Source organism: Haemorhous mexicanus, chromosome 29 (genome assembly GCF_027477595.1).
Source record: "Haemorhous mexicanus isolate bHaeMex1 chromosome 29, bHaeMex1.pri, whole genome shotgun sequence".
In the NCBI taxonomy this organism is placed as follows: Eukaryota; Metazoa; Chordata; class Aves; order Passeriformes; family Fringillidae; genus Haemorhous; species Haemorhous mexicanus.
In genome coordinates, this window is record NC_082369.1 from 6,020,064 (window position 1) to 6,039,211 (window position 19,148).

Below are 19,148 nucleotides of genomic sequence, written 5' to 3' on the forward strand. Positions count from 1 at the left end.
CCTTGTCACCCCATCCCGGGGCTCCCAGGGGACAGAGCCAAGGTGGAAGGGGTGGCACTGGGGCAGCAGGGGCCACACGAACCCTAGAGATCACACCACTCAGGCCAGCTCCATGGGGACAGGTTTATTTGGGGTGACCATAGAAAAAGCGTGCGTGGAGCACCAGAACTGCAGTGGGGCTGGGGGCACAGCCAGTCCCCAAGATGTGGTTTGGGGGGGCTGCTGCCCATGGGACTGCAGCTGGCAGCAGGGACAGTGCCCAGCTCGATGGAGGCCTGGCATGGCAGCCCCTTGGCACTGCAGGGTGTGGTTTGCCTTTGGCACAGCGCCGGCACAGCCGGGGAGGGGAACCAGCCCCACGCAGGACCCCTCTGCTGAGAGGTACTCAGGATTTAGGGGGACCCCTCTTGTCCCAGAGGGAGCTTCTCCACCCCTTCCAGCGTGTGCTGCAGAAAAGGGGCCCAGAGGACAATGCCCACCTTGCCAAGGTGCACCAGGAGCGGGTGGGGGATGAGCGGGGCCCCCGTTCCACCAGGCCGGCCCCTCCAGCCGTTCCCACGGGGACACCCATCACTCAACTTCTTCCGAATCGTACTTAAGGTCCTGGAGAATTTCGCTGATTGCCTCAATGGTTTTAATTAGCCTACGAGAGCGGATGGAAACTATAAATAAAGCCCATATGGAGCGTATTATGTGGGCCGCCTCGCCTTCCCCGCGCTGTTTATGAAACACTCAGCCTGGGGAGGCCGAGGGGACGCGGCCACGCAGCGCCGCCAGACCCCGAAGGCACCATCTGGGCCCCCCTGGGCCGGAGGGAGGGCGGGGAAAGGCAGGCAAGGGGCTCCTGGCCTGGTCTCCGTGATCCCTTCCAACCCAGGACACTCCAGGATCCTGCGGGCTGGGGAGGGGTGCCATCCCAAAACAGGGGCAGGAGGGGATGGCAGTGGGGGTTCTGGGCTAGGGGGGGATGCTGCTTTCCCAAAATGAGGGGGGACAGCAGCGGGGCCACCACCTACTTGTGCTTGAGCTCCTGCACCTCCTGCTGATGGGCGTCCACCTCGGGCTGGTCCTGTGCCTGCTGCCGGGCCAGCTGCAGCTGTGCTGTCTGCGGGGGGACACCATGGGAGCTGAGACCCCCCAAAGCAGGCCTAGCACTGCCTCAGAGACCCCCCCCAGCCCAGCACCCACCAGCTGCAGCTTCTCCTGCTCCCGCTCCTGGAGCCGGGCCAGGTGCTGGGCCAGGTCGGGGCGGCCGAGCTCGTCCCGCAGGCGCCCGGCGATGGCCAGCACCTCCCGGGAGATGCCACTGAAGGCCACGGTGACCTCGTGCACCAGCTGCCGGTACCGCGGGAAGTCATAGTGGGGGGCACTGCTCAGGTACGCCCGGTGGCCCCTGCGGACAGGTCAGGGGGGAGCAGCCACCGTCAGCACACCCGGGGTGCCCATCCTGGAGCCGAGCCCCCTTTGCTGCCTGCCAGGGGTTTTCCTGCCTGTTCCTGCCTGGATTTGGCACCATGAGCAGGCAGCCTCTCCCCTCACACAGGACAGGGTTGGAAACTGCTTTTTGGGGGGGAAAGTTGGGGGTTTGGGTTTTTTCATCCTTTCCACTCTCAGCCCTGCATCCCAGGAAGTCCATCATCTGCTGGACGCTAAAATAGGATTCAGGTGTCCAGCGCAGAGTCCCGCTGCCAGCTGGAGCTCATCAGCCATCCCCATGGCCCCGTCCCAACAGGATGCAAAATAATCGGGACGGGGGATCCGGTTCCCTGCTGGGGGTGCCCCGCGTGTACCGTGTGCCCTCGCCCGCCCCGGTGGGTGCCGCCCCCCGGGGGGCCGTCCCCGCGCCGGTGCCGGTGCCGGTGCCGGTGTCGGTACTCACTCCTCGAAGAGCCGGTACGTCTCGACCCGCTCGCTCTGCAGCGCCCGCAGCCGCTGCAGCAGCTCCCGCACGGCCTCGCCCGTCTGCGGGACAGAAGGGGACGGGGCGCTGGGGGACGCGGTGGCACCGGTGACCCGGTAACGGGCTCCGGGCAGAGGCGGTACCGCCCAGGGGGATCACCCCAGGGCTGGGGCAACGCGTCCTCACCCAGCACCGGTTCCGGGGGTGCCAGGTGGGTTCCGGCCGCGGGGTTTGAGCTGAGCCCGGTACCGGGAGACCCCCGGCCTTGTGCACAAAACACAGACGGGCACCGGGACCCCTCATAGCCCCCTGCCCACCCACCGCGCCCCCAGGCCACTCGTGCACGACACCGGGACCCCCCGGACACGTGCCCGCGATACCGAAGGGCACCGGGACCCCCATCCCGCCCATGCGCGAGTCGGGATTCCTCTCTGTGTACGCCCGGGGCGGCACCGGGACCCCCGGCCGTGCTCACACAGCCCAGACGGGCACCGGGACCTCCCCGGCCCCGGGATGCCCCCACCCCGCTGCAAACGCACCGGGAGCTCCCCGGCCACGTGTCCACGGACCGGCACCGGGATTCCCCCGGTTCACAGACGGGCACCGGGACCCCCCATCCCCCACCCCCCCGACCACGCGCGCACGGACCCGCTCGGTCCCGGGACGCCCCTCCCGTCCCCCGGGGGCCGCTCCCGTTCCCGTCCCGCTCCCGGTGCCGCTCACCATGGCCCGGCCCGGCCGCACGGCGCAGGCCCGGGGCCCGCGGGGCGGAGCGCGGTTCCGCCGCCACCTGCAGGCACCGACCGGCAGCGCCACCAGCCCCAGTCCCCTGCCCCGGTGCCCCGTGCAGCCGTGTGTGCTGTCAGCGCACGGCCGGGGGTCCCGGCGGATGGGTAGGGGAACGCCGTGGGGGCTCCGGGCTGCTCCGTGAACGGGGGGTCCCGGTGCCGGTCCCTGGACACGCGGCCGGGGGTCCCGGTGCGTTTGCCACCAAACAGGGAGGGCCCAGGAGGGAGCGGGTCCCATGCTGGGGGTCCCAGCAGGTGGGCAGGGGGGCCGGTGTCCATCCAGACCCTGGAGGTGGGCAGGGGGTCTGGTGTCCATCCAGACCCTGCAGAAGTGACCAAAGGATTCCCAGTGCATGAGCAGGGGCGTGTAGGGGGTCCCTCACCCCCCATGGCTGGGGGGTCCCAGTGCATGAACAGGGGGGGTTTGTGTGTGGTCCTGGTGCTGGCCCAGTCCTTGGCCAGGTTCCGGTGTCCATCTGCTGTGTGCACACGGCCGGGGGTCCCATGGGTGGGCAGGGGGGTCCCAGTGCTGGCCCAGTCCCTGCACACACTGCTGCAGGCACTGCCCACCAGCACCCACCACCTCCGTCCCTCCCTGCTCCCCCCACCCTCTTATGCTGCTCCAGCATTTCCCAAAAACCACAATCTGGGTAAAAAAACACCAGAAAACGGGGCTGAGCGTTGCAATACTTTATTGGCCAGCGCAGGCAGGGCTGGAGGCTCTACTTGACCTTCTTCTTGGGGCGCAGGTTGTTGGTGTGCCCGCACTTCTTCTTGCGGCAGTTGACGGCGCGGGGGTGCAGGCGGGCGTAGCACCTGGGGGGGACAGGTCAGCGAGCCCCGTGTGCCTGGGGAGGGGCTCTGGGGGCAGGGGGGCTGCAGGAAGGGGGTGAGGGGACACGGGGAGGGGACACGGGGACGTACTTGCGGCAGATCATCTTGTCACAGTTGTACTTCTGGGCCAGCTGGCGCAGGGAGGGTTCGATGATTCCGCCTCGCAGGCGCAGCACCAGGTGCAGGGTGGACTCTGTGAGGAGAGATCAGTGTCACATCGGGGGAAAGGAGCAGCTGGCACCCAAAAACGCCCCCCAAAAACTCCCGGGGTCCGGGGAGCACCTTTCTGGATGTTGTAGTCTGCGAGGGTGCGGCCATCCTCCAGCTGTTTCCCCGCGAAGATCAGGCGCTGCTGGTCGGGGGGGATCCCTGCGGGACACAACCACGGCCGTGGGGACACCGGGGGACCCCCGCGGGGCCACCCCGCCGCTCCCGGCCCCGCCAGTACCTTCCTTGTCCTGGATCTTGGCTTTCACGTTCTCGATGGTGTCATTGGGCTCCACCTCGAGGGTGATGGTTTTGCCCGTGAGGGTCTTCACGAAGATCTGCATCTTGGCACCTTCTCACCTGCGGCAGCGGCGGCCCCGTCACCCCGGGCCGGCCCCGCTGTCACCGTGTCCCGCCCCCGACAGGGCCCCGCCGCTCCCCGGCCCTCAAACCCTCTCGAAGCCCCGTTCCCGAGCACCCCTCCCGGGATCCAGCCCCGCCTTCCTGGGATCCAGCCCCACCCCGGGTTTCGGGGCCCTCCCGCGGGATTCAGTCCCGTCCCCGGGGACCCAGGGCCCCTCCCGGGATCCAGCCCCCGTTCCCGGGTCCCAACCCCCCCTCCCGGGATCCACCGGCCCCTCCCGGGATCCAGGGCCCCCGCCCCGGGCCTCGGGCCCGCTCCGGTCCCGCACCGCGCGCACCCACGGCCTCGCTGCTGAGGGAAAGGGAGGCGGGACCGGAACGGCGGCTGCGTCACTGCCGGCGGGGACACCGGCACCGCCCCGCGACGGTGCGTCATTTCCGGCGGGGACACCGGCACCGCCCCGCGACCGTCCCGTCACTGTTCTATGAGTGCCGGCGTGACACCGGCACCGCGGGACAGGGCAGGGGAGCGTCCGCACGGACCTGGGACCTGACCAACCCCGATGGCACGGCCCAGGACCGACCCTCTGCCCACTGCCCTGGGACCGGCCCCCAAACCGGACACTGCCCCTGGGACCGACCCCCCCCAAACCGGACACTGCCCCTGGGACCGACCCCCCCCAAACCCGACACTGCCCCTGGGACCGACCCTCCCCAAACCTGACACTGCCCCTGGGACTGACCCCCCCCAAACCCACACTGACCCCACAGCCCCTGGGACTGGCCCCACACTGACCCCATGGCCACAGGACTGGACCCACGACTGGCCCCAGAGTGTCAGGACCGGGCCCACAGTGACCCCAGACCGGCCTCACAGCCCTGGAACCGTTCCCGTGATGGATCCCACAGCTCCAGGATCAGCCCCAGCAGCCAGTCCTCCAGTCCTCCACTCTCATCCCCTCCTTTGGGGCCTTCAGGACCCCAAACCCAAGCAGTTCCTCCATCAGACCACAATGCTGGTGGAAAAGAAAGATCTGGACAGCTCCTGTTCCTGGGAACCTGCCCGTGGAGCCACCAGCAGCACCGTGTGAGGGGCTGAGTGTGAGAACCAGAGTGAAGCACAGCTCTGGCTCATCCCAGCGGTGCAGAACTCAGCCAGCACAAGTCCATCAGCAGCAGGGACAGACCCCTGGCAGAGCTGGTGGGCACACAGAGCCTCAGAGACAACATTTCTTATAAAACACAAACATCCGTGCTCCAAAAACGGCTTTTCTGCACCAAAAAATCTACAGGGAGGGTGAAGTCTAGCCGCTCTCCTGAGTGCAGGAACGAGGGAGGACAAGAGGCATTTCCAACCCAGGATTTACTGATTCCCCCCAAAGCCAGTGTGGCTTTACACCTCAGTGGCACTTTGGAGGCAGAAGGGGCAGCACCTTCCTCCCTCAGCTTCTCCCAGCCTTGGCTTCCCTCTTCCCAAGAGAGGAAAAAAAAACCAAACCCAAAAAAAGCCCAAAAGAGCGACACACAGATATAAATACAGGCTAGAAAGTTCTGCAGGGGCAGCACAGGGCTCCTCCTAGTCCAGGTTGGCCGTGTCCTCGTCTGTGAGACTCTGTCCGTTGACGGCCGGGCCGTCGCACTGGCCTTGGGATAAATCCTCAAAATCCTGGCTGGTGGTGGGGGAGATGACATCAGGGCTGCTGTCACAGGACTCCGTGCTCTGCTCCGAGGTAGCGATGGTGGTCGTGGTGCTCTTGGGGACGGGGTCGAAGTCGTCGTCGTCCTCCAGGATGGGGGACTCGTGGATGTCTGAGGGGGAGGAGGGAGGTGTGAGGTTTGTGCTGAGGCACCAGGGGAGAGATTCCCTGATTGTGTTCCCTGATTTTAAACAGGGGTTTAAAAATACTCAGCGAATAAATTGGGGGTTGTTTGCAGTTCTTGCAAGTTCCAGCCCCCTGCTCCCCGGGTCCCAAGCCCACTCTTGCAAGGGGGTTTAATGGATTTAAGGAGTTTTCTGGGTTTTTAGGGAAGCAGCCACGGGCCAGCACGTGGACTTGTGATTCCCGAGGGATACCTTAGGAACAGAGACTCTTCCCAGAGGACGAAAACGGAGCGTGGAGTGCCAGGACAAGGGGAATGGCTTCCCACTGCCAGAAGGCAGGGATGGATGGGATATTGGGAAGGAATGGGAAGGAATTCCTGGCTGTGAGGGTGGGCAGGCCCTGGCACAGAATTCCCAGAGCAGCTAGGGCTGCCCCTGGATCCCTGGCAGTGCCCAAGGCCAGGCTGGAGCAGCCTGGGGCAGTGGGAGGTGTCCCTGCCATGGCAGGGGTGGCACCGGGTGGGCTTTGAGGTCCCTCCAGCCCAAACCATTCCACAGCCCCGTGGATCCACGTCTCAGGAATCACTCACTGCTGAAAGCCTCTGGGTACTGCTTTGCCAACTTCCCTTTGAGCGTCCTGGGGAGGAGAGAACAATCCCAGTCCGTGGGGAGCTCAGGGATCCAGAGCTGCCCCCCAGCTCCCTGCAGGACAATGCAAACAAATCCCGAGGATTCCTACCCCAAACCCCCAGAACACCCCATCCCACGGGGGTGTTTCTGAACCCCACATTTTGTGTTTTGTGACCACCCCGAGCAGCTCCCACGGCAGCAGAGCCCATCCCACCCAGAACAGGATCATGCAAACCCAAAGCTCCAACCTCCACTCCATCACATATTTTCCCTTCCCCAACAGATTTCCTTTCTCATAGCCCCCCAAACTCGGACCCGTGCCCCACTCCAACATCCCCCCCGCCCCTCCCGGCCCGTTCCCACCCCGTTTCCCACCGGATCCTGCGGAAAATGCTGTCCAGGTCCTTCTTCATCTCCACCAGGGTCCTGGTGTGGTGCAGGAAGCGCTCGCTCATCTGCTGCATGCGCACGCTGGACAGGTTGTTGAAGTTGAGCAGCATCTCGTTGGTCTTCTCAAACCGATCCAACCTGCGCGGGGGAAGCACACGGAACTCGGTAAAGATCCCGGCAGGCTCCCGGTGCCGGTACCGGGTTTTCCACCGGCCGCTCCCCCCGGGGACTCACATGTTTTTCTGGGCCAGGATGATGGCGTTGACGTCCTCGGCGTTGACCATGCCCAGCACCCTCCCGCAGAACACCTGCGAGGCCGTGGGCTCCATCGTGACCTGCGGGACCGCGAGGGCGGCTCAGCCGGGGGGACCGGAGCCCCCCGTGCCGGTAACGGAGACCCTCCCCTTCCCCTCCGTCATACCGGGACCCTGCCATGCACCCAGTACCGGCTACCCCGCCGCCGTGCCCCCTCCCGGCGCGGCCCCACACGCCGGCAACGGGGAGTCCCCTGGCCGCCCGCCGCCCCCCGGCCCCGGTAGAGCCGCCAGCCCCGGGTTCCCTCGGGGAAACGGCAGCCTGGGCCTCCAGTGGTGTGCCCGGGGCCTCCCACCAGCAGTGTCCGCGCACCTGCGGGAGCCCGTCCCGCCGCTTCACATGACGGGAGCGGGAGCGGGAGCGGTACCGGGGGCGGCACCGGCGGCCGCTCCGCGCCGCTTCCGGGTGTGCGGTCACGTGGGGCGCGACCCCGCCGCGTCACCGCGCCGAGCCGGAAGTCCCGGAGACCGGCCGGGCGAGAGGGTCGCGACCCCTGCGGGCATCACGAAGCCTCTCCGGTACCGCTGCCGAGCCTCCGACCCCGCTGCCCGCCGCGCCAGTGCGGCCGCGCTGGTGGCGGCCCCTTTAAGGCGTCGGGGGCTCCGCGGGCGCGCAGTTGACGAGCGTGCTCCCCGCCCAATGGCGTCGCCCGGTGGGCGGAGCCGGGCCAATAGGAGCAGGGGGGCGGGGCCTGCGCCCGCGCGTTCGGGGGCCAGGTGGGAGCGGCGGGGGGCGCGCGGCGGTCACGTGGGGCGGGCGGGGGGCGCGGGGCCGCCCCCCCCACGGTACCGGGCCGGGGCCGCGACCCCCCGATCCCACCGGACAGACCCCCCCCCCCCATCCCACCGAGCTCCCACCCCCGCCAGGCCCCATCCTTCCCCGGCGCTCCGGAGTCTCCGCTGTCCCGTTGCGCATCCCCCGACCACGGAGGGTCCCGCCTGTCTCCGGGCCGGCGGGAGCGTCTGTGCCGGTAAGAGCAGGTCCGATCCCTGCCCTCTCTCCCCGCTCCAGGTTGCTCCGCCGCCATGGCGTCCAGCGGGGAGGAACAGAGGAGCGTCTCCCCGGGCCGGGCGGGCACCGGCACCGAGGCGGCGGCGGATGCGGCTCAGCTGGACACGGCGGAGGATTTCGAGGTCCTGGAAGAGGAGGAGGATGAGGATGACCTGAGCGAGCTGCCCCCGCTGGAGGACGTGGGCCGGCCGCCGGCCCCGCCGCGGGAGGACGCGCAGCCCCCGGAGCCGGGAGCGGGGGACGCGGCCGGGGACCCCGAGGAGTGGCTCGATGTTTTGGGTGAGAGCTGAGGCTGCTCCGTTCCGGGGCCTCTCGGGCTTCCCCGGGGCTGCAGGAGCCGCTCAAGGCTGGGGGCAGTCGGGCTTTTCCCTGCCCAGCGGGTCCCGATGTGCCCCCGGTGGTTCTGTGCCCAGGGAATGGTTTGCTCAAGAAGAAGACGCTGGTGCCGGGCCAGGGTGTGGAGAGCCGTCCCCAAAAGGGCCAGGACGTGACAATCCGCCTGAAGGCCACACTGGAGGATGGCACCGTGGTGGAAGAGGACCCTGCCCTCACCTTCACGCTGGGGGACTGCGATGTCCTGCAGGTGAGCACGGGCTGGAAGCTCACCTGGGAGCAGGACCTCACCTCAGGGGCCACAGGGAGGGCTGGGGTCTGTGACATCCCATTTCTGGATCAAAGTGGCCCCTCTGCCCTTGCTCATGCTCCCTCCCCATGATGTTGGCCAAGTTAGAGGGGGTTTGGAGCCATCTGGTCTTGTGGAAGATGTTCCTGCCCACAGCAGGAGGTTGGAAGTGGAGAATCCTTACAGTCCCTTCCATGGTGCCGTGTTGTCCCCTGCAGGCTCTGGACCTGTGCGTGCAGCTCCTGGAGATGGGCGAGACGGCTTTGATCGCGTCAGACGCCAAGTACTGCTACGGAGCTCAGGGCAGGTGAGCTGGCAGCACCTCAGGTGGAGCAGGGTGGTCCCACACAGGGCTGGGCAAGCTGTCCCCTGCTCACCTGGTGACAGCCCAGCTGTCCAACCTCTGCTGCCTCACTTGCCATGAGCAGCGTGTCCTACCTCGAGCGGAAAGACCCACATCATCCATCAGGGATTTCTGAGCCACAGTTAGAGGCCAGGAGCACCTGAGAGGTGACACTGGTGGCGTGGCTTTGTGCAGGAGCCCTGACGTGCCCCCCAACGCGTCCCTCTCGCTGGAGGTGGAGCTGCTGGCGGCTCGGGACGCGCCGGACCTGGAGCTGCTCAGCGGCAAGGAGAAGATCCAGCTGGCCAACCGCAAACGGGAGCGCGGCAACTTCTTCTACCAGCAGGCAGATTACGTGCTGGCCATCAACTCCTACGACATCGCCCTCAGGATTGTGGGCTCCAGCTCCAAAGGTACCTGTCCCCACCGAGAGAGGGTCACCCGGGCTCCTGGCCCTGCTGTGACCTGGCCTCGGGGGGTGTGCAGTGGATTTTAGCCCAGATGAGGAGGCCGAGCTGCTGGACGTGAAGGTGAAGTGTCTCAACAACCTGGCGGCCTCGCAGCTGAAGTTGGACCATTTCAAGGCAGCTCTCAAGTCCTGTAACCTCGTGCTGGAGCACCAGCCGGGGAACATCAAGGCTCTGTTTCGGAAGGGGAAGGTGAGGAGGGGCCCCTTCTCTGCGATGTGGGGCAGGGGGTGAAGGACAGACCTCAGCCCTGCTCTGTCCCTGTGTCACCCTGCAGGTGCTGGCTCAGCAGGGAGAGTACAGAGAGGCCATTCCCATCCTGAAGGCAGCCTTGAAGCTGGAGCCTTCCAACAAGGTAGGCTGGAGGTGTGTGCTGCCTGTGGTCCCCCTAGGCTGGGGGTCTCCTGCATGCTGCTTGTTCTCTCTTGTCATGTCCCTACAAACCTCAGTGTTGCCCCTGGGGGGCTGAGACTCCCTGGAGCTGTCCCCAGCTCTGTGAAGGGAGGCTGGGAATAGCCCCCAGAACCTGGGGAATGATGCACCACGTGGAGTGGGGCTGGGCTGGTCTCCAGCCTTATCTCCACGTTGTGAGGTTCCCTGGTGACCTTTGGTCCTGATGGTGAGTCCCTGCCAGCCCATCTCCATGCTGTGGGGAGGGTCCATGCTGCTCCAGGTTCCCCAGGTGGCTCGGGCAGTTTGTGCTGTGGCTGGGGGAAGTGGAGCAGAGCTGAGTCCCCACAAACTCGCTGAGCAGCCCCGAGAGTGAATCACCGGGTGCTGGGAGCAGCCAGACCTCGGTCCAGCGCCCGGGCAGGGCGAGCTCTGGGTCAGGAATTTCCTGTCAGTTAATGATCAGCTGCAGGACTGGAGCCTCGGGAGAAATCAAAAACCAGTGCCAGGAAATGACCCCAGCAGGAGCGAGACTGGGAGGAGACAGGGAGGTGTTGCTTGCACAGGGTTGTCCTGGGGGGTCTTGGCTCTCCAGATGGGCTTTAATCCTTGTCTGGATCTGGTGTGTCCATTTCTTTCCTGTGGGGGTTTCACCAGACCACCAGGATCTGTGTCATGATCCAGTCCCTGAAGGTCACGGGTGAGATGTGGCACCAGCAGGTGCTTGGTGGCCTCACAGCACCTTCAGAGGTGGTCTGAGCACCCTTGGAAGGGTGAGCAGGACCCCAGACCCTTTCTTTCCCATCGAGGTCAGGGTGGAGAGGGAGCAGCACTGGGAACCATTCCCCTGGCACGTCCCTGGGCAGGGCAGCTGCTCCCCAGGAGTTCTGATGGAGCTTTTAATTGGAGAGGGCTGGAAAATCCAAATGCCCGGCAGTGACGTGTCCAGTGAAACCACAAGAACAGCAAATTACTGCCCTCCTCAGCTGCTGCCCGGGCTCCTGGGGAAGTGGTGGTGCCGCTCCAGTCGCGGCGTGGGTGACTCAGGGGCCACGGCTGCCCGTGCTGCAAACACTCCATGAATGCTGGGCTCCACCTGCCTCCCGCCAGGCTGTCACACACATCCCTTCTCTGACCCCTTGGAAACGTTCTGGGGTGCTGAGGGTTGTCTGACAGCTCTGGAGAGCTCCAGGCAGGAGTGTTCTGTCCTCCAGCCATCCAGATTTTCGTGTTGGAGGCAGATTTCCCCAGCTGGCAGAGCTGGCGTTCTCGGGATGTGTCCCCCAGCAGAGGGCACAGCGTGGCTGTGCCATCAGGGTCGCCACAACGTCCTTCTGCCACCCTGCCCTGCTCAGCTCCCTGGTGCTTCCTGCTGTTTTTGGGGAGCCTGTGGGCCCCACGCAGGGCTCAGAGCCTTTTCCTGCCCCGGCAGGGCAGGTGTGGACACGCTGTGGGTCTTGCTGCAATCCCACTTGACACCAGGCTGAGTTTTAAGCCCGCTTTCCCAGCCTGCTTCCAGACAAAGTGGGAGAGCTGGTGCACGTCTGTCCTCAAGGCAGACACTTTCCTGTCTCGATTGAAGGATAAAATCCCTTCCCTGATGTCTGGCATCAGCCCTGGGCTCTGCTCCCTGCTGCCAGGCAGGGAGTGGCTTGAGCAGCCAAAAAGGACAGAGTGGACCCATGGAGTGTCCCCTGGTGCAGCCCCACGGCGTTGGGACGTGGGGCAGGATGAGGCCTCATCACCCCCTTCCTGCACATCCCAGGGGTGGTGGAACGTGCTGTGGGTGACAGGTCCCCTCCCTGGCAGGCAGGGATGGTGCAGGGCTGATAACAGCACGCTGTCCTCCCCAGACCATCCACGCTGAGCTCTCCAAGCTGGTGAAGAAGCACGCGGACCAGAGGAATGTGGAGACGGAGATGTACAGGAAGATGCTGGGGAATCCCAGCACCGCCAGCACCCCCAGGAAGTGCAAAGACAAACTGCCCTGGGTAAGGCCTCTTGGGGGGTGGCTGAGCGGGTGGGGACCCACAGGGGGTGTGTCAGTGTCCCCCAGGTCCCCCAGGAGGGACAGAGCCCTGCTCCCGAGCAGGATGTGGTCGGGCTGTGTCAGGACAGCGATCCCGCTGGGAGCAGGGGGCCGTGCTCCGGGAGCCGTGCCCAGAACACATCCCAGATAACAGCCTGTGCCCTGGCAGTGGCCTGGCTGTGGATCCCAGCCATGCCAGCTGCACGCTCTGGACTTTGCTCCCAGCTCCTGTTGGGAAGCGCTGTCAGCTGGCGGCACACGCTGTCCCACATGGCACTGCCTTTTTGGAATGCCCTGTCCAGCGGGCAGAGCGGGCAGGGCAGGCAGGGTGGCACGTGTCCCCTGCCACGGGCACAGCCCCTGACGTCCCCGTGCTCTGCCCTGCAGTCCATCCCCTGGAAGTGGCTCTTTGGTGCGACTGCCATCGCTCTCGGCGGCGTGGCCTTGTCCGTGGTCATCGCTGCCAGGAACTGAGGGTGGCACCGGGGTGGCCCCTGGGCACAGGACCGGTGCCAGGTCCTGGCTGTGTCTGCCGAGGGGCTGCCCTGAGGCTCTGCCACCCCTTCCCACGGACTCGCAGCTCCACGGATGCTTTCTCTGCCAGAGGTGCCGGATCTCTCTCCCGACGTTCCCCATATCCCTCCTGGCACGGGCGGGTGCAGCTGTGGGCAGGGGGCTGCTGGCAGAGTAGGGACCCCCGGGCAGCCTCCAGCCCTGAGGGTGTCACAGGCAGCAGGAGCTGCCTCTCACTGGTACGTCCTGGCCGTGCCCATCCCGGGTGTTGCGGTCCTGCTGCCAGGAGAGGATGGGCAGGGGGTGGCATGGAGAAGGAAGCTGTTGGAAGCAATGTGGATGTGCCCAGGGGAAATGCAGCGACATTCCCTGATTCCTGGGGGCTACCAGGTACTCAGCCCTCCTGGAGGTACCTGCTGCCCTCCTCTGCACATCCCTGGAGCGTGCAATGTCCATAGGAAGCCAAAGAAACCCATGGTGGGAGGGATGGAGGAGGGCAGCGCTGGAGACCCCCTGTCCAGGCTGTCCTCCTGTGGGTCCAAGCCCGTCGGGGGTCCCTCCCTGCCCTGCAGCCCCCCCAGCACCTGCCGCTGCCCAGCCTCAGCTCTGCTCTTGGGGGGGGTTGTAGCACTGTCCTCGCACCCCAAACTGACTGTGAACTTCCCAAATAAAGGACAATTCCTTCACCTTCGGGCCTGTTTATTGCCACGCATGGGGACACATAGAGTGTGCATGGGGGTCTGGGGGTCCATACCGGGGTGCTCATGACTGGGGAGGTCTGTGGGGTTGGGGGGTTTGTGCCTGGGGGATTCACACCTGGAGGAGTACGGGGAGTGCACACCATGGAGTGTCATGGGGGGCTCATGCCCAGGGGGGGTCCAGAGGGTTCATGCCTGGGGGGCTCACACCTGGGGGTCCAGAGGGTTCATGCCTGGGGGGCTCACACCTGGGGGTCCAGAGGGTTCATGCCTGGGGGGCTCATACCTGGGGGGTCCAGGGAATTCAAGCCTGGGGGGCTCACGCCCGGGGAAGTGATGCCAAAGGGGTTGCAGCGAGTTCACACGCGGAGGGTTAAAAGCCCAGGGTGGGTCGGGGGGGGTAATTCTCGGGGGTTCATTCCGGGGGTTTCCCCACCCGCCGCCCCCTCCCCACGTTCCCGCAGCGCTCCCGGCTGCGCCAGACCACCCTCCCCAGCATGCCCCGCGCTCTTATTTACATATCCCCGCCTCCCCGCTCCTACGGCCCAATCCGACGCGGCGCCCTGCATCACCCAGCCAATCGGCGCGCCCGCTGCCCACCTCCTCGCCCCAGCAACAGGCGCCCCGCGTGGGCGTGGCCGACGGAGCGGCGTATCATGAATAATTCATAAGGAGGGGCGTGGCGGCGGCGGGCGGCCCCGGCGGCCCAGGCGCGGAGGGGGAGACGGTCCCAAGATGGCGGCGCTGCAGGCGGAGCGCGGGTACGGGCTGTCCTGCGGCCGCCTCGGCCGCGGCACCCGCGTCTCCGTCTTCCACGTCAAGCTCACGGAGAGCGCCCTACGCGCCTTCGAGAGCTACCAGGCCTGTAAGGTACGGGGCTGGCGGGCGTGGGGCGGCGGGCACGGCCCCGCCGAGGGCGAGCGGGCGGCCGCCACGAGGCCCCCGGACGGAGCCCTGCGGGCGGCACCGGCGGGGATGTGAGGGGAGGTGAGAGGGGGGAGCTGCTCGTGAAGTGGGTGTGTGGCCTGGGGCGGGGGGACTCCCTTATGGGAGGCTGAGGGGTTGCGGAGGCTCCCGCCCCCCCCCCCGTCCGTGAGTGACCGGGGAACCGGGAATGGGGGGGGGGGGGGCGATCCCGGTGCCAGGTGCCTGCGGGACACCGGAGAGGAGCCGCGGTGCCCCTCCCGGTAACGCCCCGGAGCACCCCGGTGTGTTCCTCATCCCCGGCAGTGTTTGCGGGGTCCCTCTGGGCCCCCCGGGGAGTGACCGGCGAACCGGGAATGGGGGGGTCGTGATCCTCCGCCAAGTGCCCGAGGGGCACCGGGAGGTGTCGGTGCTTCCCCTTCCACGCCCCGGTGATTGCTGGGGGGGCCCCTGTGCGCCACCACCCCGGTGGGTGAGCGGTGACCCCCGGTGTGCCCCCCACCCCCGGGTGGGTGACAGGGGCCCCGCGGTCCCGGTGCGGGGGTGGGCGCTCGGTGCCCCCCCGGGAGGTGACGAGAAGCTGCCGTCAGTCCCCGTGAGTGTCTGGGGAGGGGGGCGAAGGGACGTCGGTGCCCCCCCCGTTTCCCCGGTGAACGTGACGTGGGTTTCCAGAGCCGGGGGGGGGGGGGGGGGGGGCGGGCGGCGGGTCCATCCCCGGTGCTGCCATCCCGGGCTGCGGGGGTCCCTCCATCGCTGTCCCCTCCCCGGGACAGCCGGTTGTTCATCCCCCGCCGGCTCGGTGCTCCCCTCCCGGGAGTGGGGGGTGGAGGCACGTTCAGGCTGTATTTTGAAATTTCCAGATTGTCTTTTCCGTGCCGTTTCCTTGAAATGCATCCAGAGAGCTTATTAGTCATGTAAATAGAGAATAATGGCAAAGCTCGGCAGCTGGTGTTGGGATGGACCGGAGAGGGGTTCAAAACTGTCATTTTTTAGCGTAATTTTATTTTTATTTTATTTTTTCTTTCCGCCTCTGATCCTGCGACGAGCATTTCTGTCTCCTCACCTTGCTGGGGGAAGCTGGGAGCCTAAACCCGTTTGTCATTAGGAGCGTCCTGCCTGCCAGCTTCTGTAGGATAAACCATATGTTGTCACAACACTATTTTTAATTTAGGGTGTTGGTTACATCACATCACTGAATTGGGCAATCTCTGTATGAGGACGAAGGTAATGACTGTACCAGGGTTTATCAACTTATATTTTAATGAGTGTTTATCAGCATTATGAGAAGTCAGGAGGAATAAGTGACTTAGGTAGACTGCATTATTAGCTTTTTTCTCTCTGAAAAATGAAACAAATAGTCCAAATAATTCTTCCCTATATATTGGGAAAGCCTTTTATTTTGGGGGAGAGAGAGTAGGAAGACTACAGGCAGCTGCGTTAAATATTTTGGGAAGCTATTCCGAGCCCATGTCACACATGAATAGTGGTGTTTATTTTCTAAATGAAGTCTGGGCTGGGGATTGTTTGGTGGCCAACGGCCACTAATGAACTTTGCTTCCTTCACCGCCACCCAAAAGAGAAATAGTCAGAGGCTCCTGGTGATTAACTGGGCAGGAAGGGATAAGGGCAGAAGAGCTGCTTGTTTGTGTAGTGAATAACGCAACAATTAGTGGGCTATTAAACACATATGCTCGTTCTGCATGGGTTCTATAAACAGTTTCCCCAGCTCGTTGAAGGTCTGGGCTTCCTCGGAAGCGCTGGGCCCAGCCCTGCCAGGAGCTGCCTCCAACACACCTTTGCAGCTTCTGTTTGTCCACTCCAGCTCCGCTTTAATTTTGGCCTGCAGTAGCTCAATGGAAAAAATTTGCTCAGGCTCCTTCTTGCTGGGTTTGGTTTGAAACGCGGTGGAACTGACGGCAGCGTTGTGTAATATGGATAATGGCCTGGAATCCAATCCTGCTCTTTGTGTTACCTGGAGCCCAACGTGTGCAGTCTGACCTGTTTGGGGCAGCGGGGGAGCACGTCCGTGCCGTTCCTGCGACAAGGCTCTGTCCCTCTGCCAGCACGGGCAGGGAAATGTCTTCAGTTCCTTGGTTGAGTTTGTTCTTGGTCTAATAATAATGTATTGGGATTACATAATCCAAAAATGATCACCCAGCCGGGCGAGCTGCCATTTGTTTGGAGTGTCCCTGGTGCCAGAGCAGTTGCTGGCTTGGTGTGGAGCTGCACCATGTGTGGATCAGGCAGCAGGGCTGTGGAGAAACAGATATTTGTCTTGTTGGGCCTCTGCTGAGCTGTGCTCTTGCGCTTCTGCTGAATTGTCTGCGTCCTAGGGAAGAAAATGGTCAGGGATCCAAATTCTGGAGAGGGTTTGGAGCAGCCTGGTCTAGTGGAAGGTTTGAAGCAGGTTGAGCTTTAAGGTCCCTCCCAGCCCAAACCATTCTGTGATTCTGATATTGATCCCCAGCTCTTACGTTCCAGCAAGCTGTTCCTGTGTCAGGTCCAGAGGACATGGAGCTGCTGCTGAGGAGCTCCAGCTCACAGGGCTGCTGGCTTCTGATCCTGCAAAGGGTTTTTTTGGTAGCTCACCTGAAAGAAGTAGGAGCCTTAAAAAGAGAATTAGCACTGGCTTCACAGGGGACACAGTGAGATGTCACCCAACTGCTCCTTGTGAAACTTGCTGCCCCTGAAACTGTTTCCCCACAGTTGTGAAACTGAGAGCTCTGGCTACTGAGCTCAGAGGGCTGAGCAGTGGGAAGTGTGTCCCAAGTTGGTCTGTCCACTGATGAAATGGAGCTAGTCTGGAGTGCTCACCTAAAACAACTCTGTGTTCTCCAGGGAGTGTAATTCTAGAGCAGCCTGCATTTTGCTGCCTTCCTTTTGGGGGTGTGTATGTGGTTAGGCATTGCCACTCCCCCCAAAAAGGCAGGGCATGGCCAGGGCCAGGTTGGATGGGGCTTGGAGTAATCTCATCTGGTGGAAAGTGTTCCTGCCCATGGCAAAGGGGTGGAGCTGGGTGGTCTTCAAGGTCTTTCTGACCCAAACCCTTCTGGGATTAGATGATTCCATGACTTTTCCCATCACTTCTTGTGTGCCCCCCAACTTTGTTCCTGCCCCTGTCAAGATAGAAGGGAACTCCTCACACCTGTGCCTTGCTTTCCTCTTTCATTCCTGTCCTCAGTGAGGAGATATTTTACCATCCTCACCTAATACCCTTAGTTATCATTCATCCTTTATTTTTCACATCTGTTTTTTTAGCAGCATCCTGGGTAAGTCCCCATCTTCCTGCCTGATTCAGACCTGAGTGTCCCTTGGCAGTAGCTCTGTCTCCTTTGCAGTGAAGGTGCTGATGGCACATAAACAGTGTTGGGGCTGTTCCTGGAACCCTTACCTGGGAATTTCCCGACTTCCACATATTTCTATAAACCTCTCTCTGTGGTTGAGGGGTGGTTCTTTGATCACAGGCAACGTGATGCAGTTGCACACCTTTCCCTGTCATTTTATGTGTTGACTTAGCAGTGGCTGAACTCTGCTCCCGGTCCTGCCTTGCCTGGTGGTTTTAGGAGGGCTTAAAGAAGGTTGTAGCATCCCTGGGTGATGGAGCTGAGCAGCACGTCCTGCTCCTGGTGTTCTGCCCCTGCTACCCCAGAGCGTTTTGAACTGCAGCCACCGGTTGATTCACTGGTGAACTTTGGCAGATGCACAAATATTTATTGGGGACTAAGCTGAGATAACCAAAGCACGTTGTCCCTGTGCTCACCCAGCTGAATTTTGGCACTGTGGTCCAATAGATGTGGATTCCCAAATCATCTTCCCCATGCTGCTCTAAAACCAACCGTGAGAGAAACAATCCCTTGGAAACGAGGGTTAACACGACCCCTTGGAGTTGCTATTTGTTGAAATAACTTTCCAGCCTTGGCTTTTGGAGCAGGTTGTGGAGATTCCTTCATCTTGCTGTGTTCAAAGCACGAAACACAAAATGAAGGCTGTGCTGTCATTACAGGGTCTTTAGGGTAATGCGTATTCATGCTGACTTGAGAATTGAAAGCTGCTTGCAGGTGTCAGGAGGAGAGGAACAATCCGCCTTTCCAATCAAAATTCATTGAATTATCTCAGAGCTTTTTGCATCATTCCTCCTTCCCTGTAACCTGTTTTTTCCTGTCCTATTAATTCACTGATGCTGTAGTCCGTCAAAATTGAGGCTCTTACGACATCGGGAGCATGAGTCGGTGACATGACTGAGTGAATCACAGGAGGCTGAGAGGAAGCTCATGGCACACGTACGGCTCATCAGCAGAAATGGGACAGGATCTACAGAACACCCTGAACTGCTCAACTCCTGCTCAGTGTTCTTCACGTTGACCTGAATGTGGCACCTCCCATGGCAAGGAAGGGGGACAAAGAGACACTGAACGTTGTGCACGAGGAATGTTTTGGCCCGTGGCGGTTTCCTTTCAATTATTTAGGGAAGCTTTTTCTCTCAACCATATAGCATTTGGATCTGCTCAAATTATAGATTCATCTCTGTAGTTTTCAAACGGCATTGGAAGGAATTGTCTGTAATTTACATCTAAAGTGACGTACAGTTGCTATGGGATTTAGTGGCAAATTATAAACCCATTATGCTTTTTTTTTTTATACTGGTGATAGCAGACTAAAGAACTAGGTCTAATTGGTGATGTGCCAAAGGAAAATAGAAAGTTTGTGACAGAATCCTTGTGACTGATGGGGCTTTTTTTTTTTTTTAAATCAAACGTGATCTGCTTTTTATCAGTAAAACATACCCTACCATTAATTGGAGAGGTTGAATTTGAATTAATAATTTTTGCTCTCTGGCAATGCAGGGGGAAGCAAGCTAGAAAATTAACCCTTTATGTTATTTATATGGGGCTAGGTTGTTCT

General features: G+C 62.4%; 5 protein-coding genes across 10 annotated transcripts in view; 2 read left to right on the plus strand and 3 right to left on the minus strand.

The window, feature by feature from the left end:
- Nucleotides 1–109: 109 nt before the first annotated feature.
- On the minus strand, nt 110–2,675 carry REX1BD (required for excision 1-B domain containing). Of its 3 annotated transcripts, none has more exons than XM_059869851.1 (5): nt 2,624–2,675; nt 1,880–1,962; nt 1,189–1,393; nt 1,017–1,105; nt 110–643 (listed from the first exon to the last, which is right to left on the minus strand). In XM_059869851.1, exons 1-5 carry the CDS (start codon nt 2,624–2,626, stop codon nt 571–573), a joined length of 453 nt encoding a protein of 150 aa, XP_059725834.1. In that variant the 5' UTR covers nt 2,627–2,675; the 3' UTR covers nt 110–570. The 3 variants fall into 3 exon arrangements, with proteins under 3 accessions (XP_059725834.1, XP_059725833.1, XP_059725832.1); XM_059869850.1 differs by having other exon boundaries at nt 2,549–2,650; XM_059869849.1 differs by lacking the exon at nt 2,624–2,675 and adding an exon at nt 2,087–2,375.
- Nucleotides 2,676–3,363: 688 nt separating this feature from the next.
- Nucleotides 3,364–4,561, minus strand: UBA52 (ubiquitin A-52 residue ribosomal protein fusion product 1). 2 transcript variants are annotated; one of them, XM_059870224.1, is made up of 5 exons: nt 4,431–4,561; nt 3,971–4,089; nt 3,805–3,891; nt 3,613–3,715; nt 3,364–3,504 (listed from the first exon to the last, which is right to left on the minus strand). In XM_059870224.1, the coding sequence occupies exons 2-5, from the start codon at nt 4,071–4,073 to the stop codon at nt 3,411–3,413; spliced, it is 387 nt and encodes a 128-aa protein (XP_059726207.1). In that variant the 5' UTR covers nt 4,074–4,089; nt 4,431–4,561; the 3' UTR covers nt 3,364–3,410. The 2 variants fall into 2 exon arrangements, with proteins under 2 accessions (XP_059726207.1, XP_059726208.1); XM_059870225.1 differs by having other exon boundaries at nt 4,422–4,509.
- An 879-nt stretch (nt 4,562–5,440) lies between these two features.
- The window catches only part of KXD1 (KxDL motif containing 1), a 132,775-nt gene continuing 119,067 nt past the window's right edge, over nt 5,441–19,148 (minus strand). The window contains exons 2-6 of the mRNA XM_059870222.1: nt 7,562–7,604; nt 7,169–7,269; nt 6,920–7,072; nt 6,505–6,551; nt 5,441–5,901 (exon numbers count right to left, since the gene is read on the minus strand). Coding sequence (XP_059726205.1) covers nt 5,669–5,901; nt 6,505–6,551; nt 6,920–7,072; nt 7,169–7,263 — 528 coding nt within the window. The 5' untranslated portion in view covers nt 7,264–7,269; nt 7,562–7,604 and the 3' untranslated portion in view covers nt 5,441–5,668. The remainder of the gene's footprint in view (nt 5,902–6,504; nt 6,552–6,919; nt 7,073–7,168; nt 7,270–7,561; nt 7,605–19,148) is intronic.
- Nucleotides 7,668–13,310, plus strand: FKBP8 (FKBP prolyl isomerase 8). Of its 2 annotated transcripts, none has more exons than XM_059870209.1 (9): nt 7,668–7,767; nt 8,261–8,539; nt 8,674–8,843; nt 9,101–9,189; nt 9,421–9,638; nt 9,712–9,884; nt 9,970–10,047; nt 11,936–12,073; nt 12,499–13,310. In XM_059870209.1, the coding sequence occupies exons 2-9, from the start codon at nt 8,275–8,277 to the stop codon at nt 12,583–12,585; spliced, it is 1,218 nt and encodes a 405-aa protein (XP_059726192.1). In that variant the 5' UTR covers nt 7,668–7,767; nt 8,261–8,274; the 3' UTR covers nt 12,586–13,310. The 2 variants fall into 2 exon arrangements, with proteins under 2 accessions (XP_059726192.1, XP_059726190.1); XM_059870207.1 differs by lacking the exon at nt 7,668–7,767 and adding an exon at nt 7,836–7,965.
- ELL (elongation factor for RNA polymerase II) overlaps nt 14,022–19,148 on the plus strand; it is a 50,037-nt gene continuing 44,910 nt past the window's right edge. Inside the window, exon 1 of one of the 2 annotated variants that reach the window (XM_059870085.1) lies at nt 14,022–14,192. In XM_059870085.1, the coding sequence (XP_059726068.1) occupies nt 14,058–14,192 (135 nt within the window). In that variant the 5' untranslated portion in view covers nt 14,022–14,057. Of the gene's footprint in view, nt 14,193–15,443; nt 15,471–19,148 lie in introns of those variants that run through there. The other variant, XM_059870086.1, reaches the window with a different exon arrangement.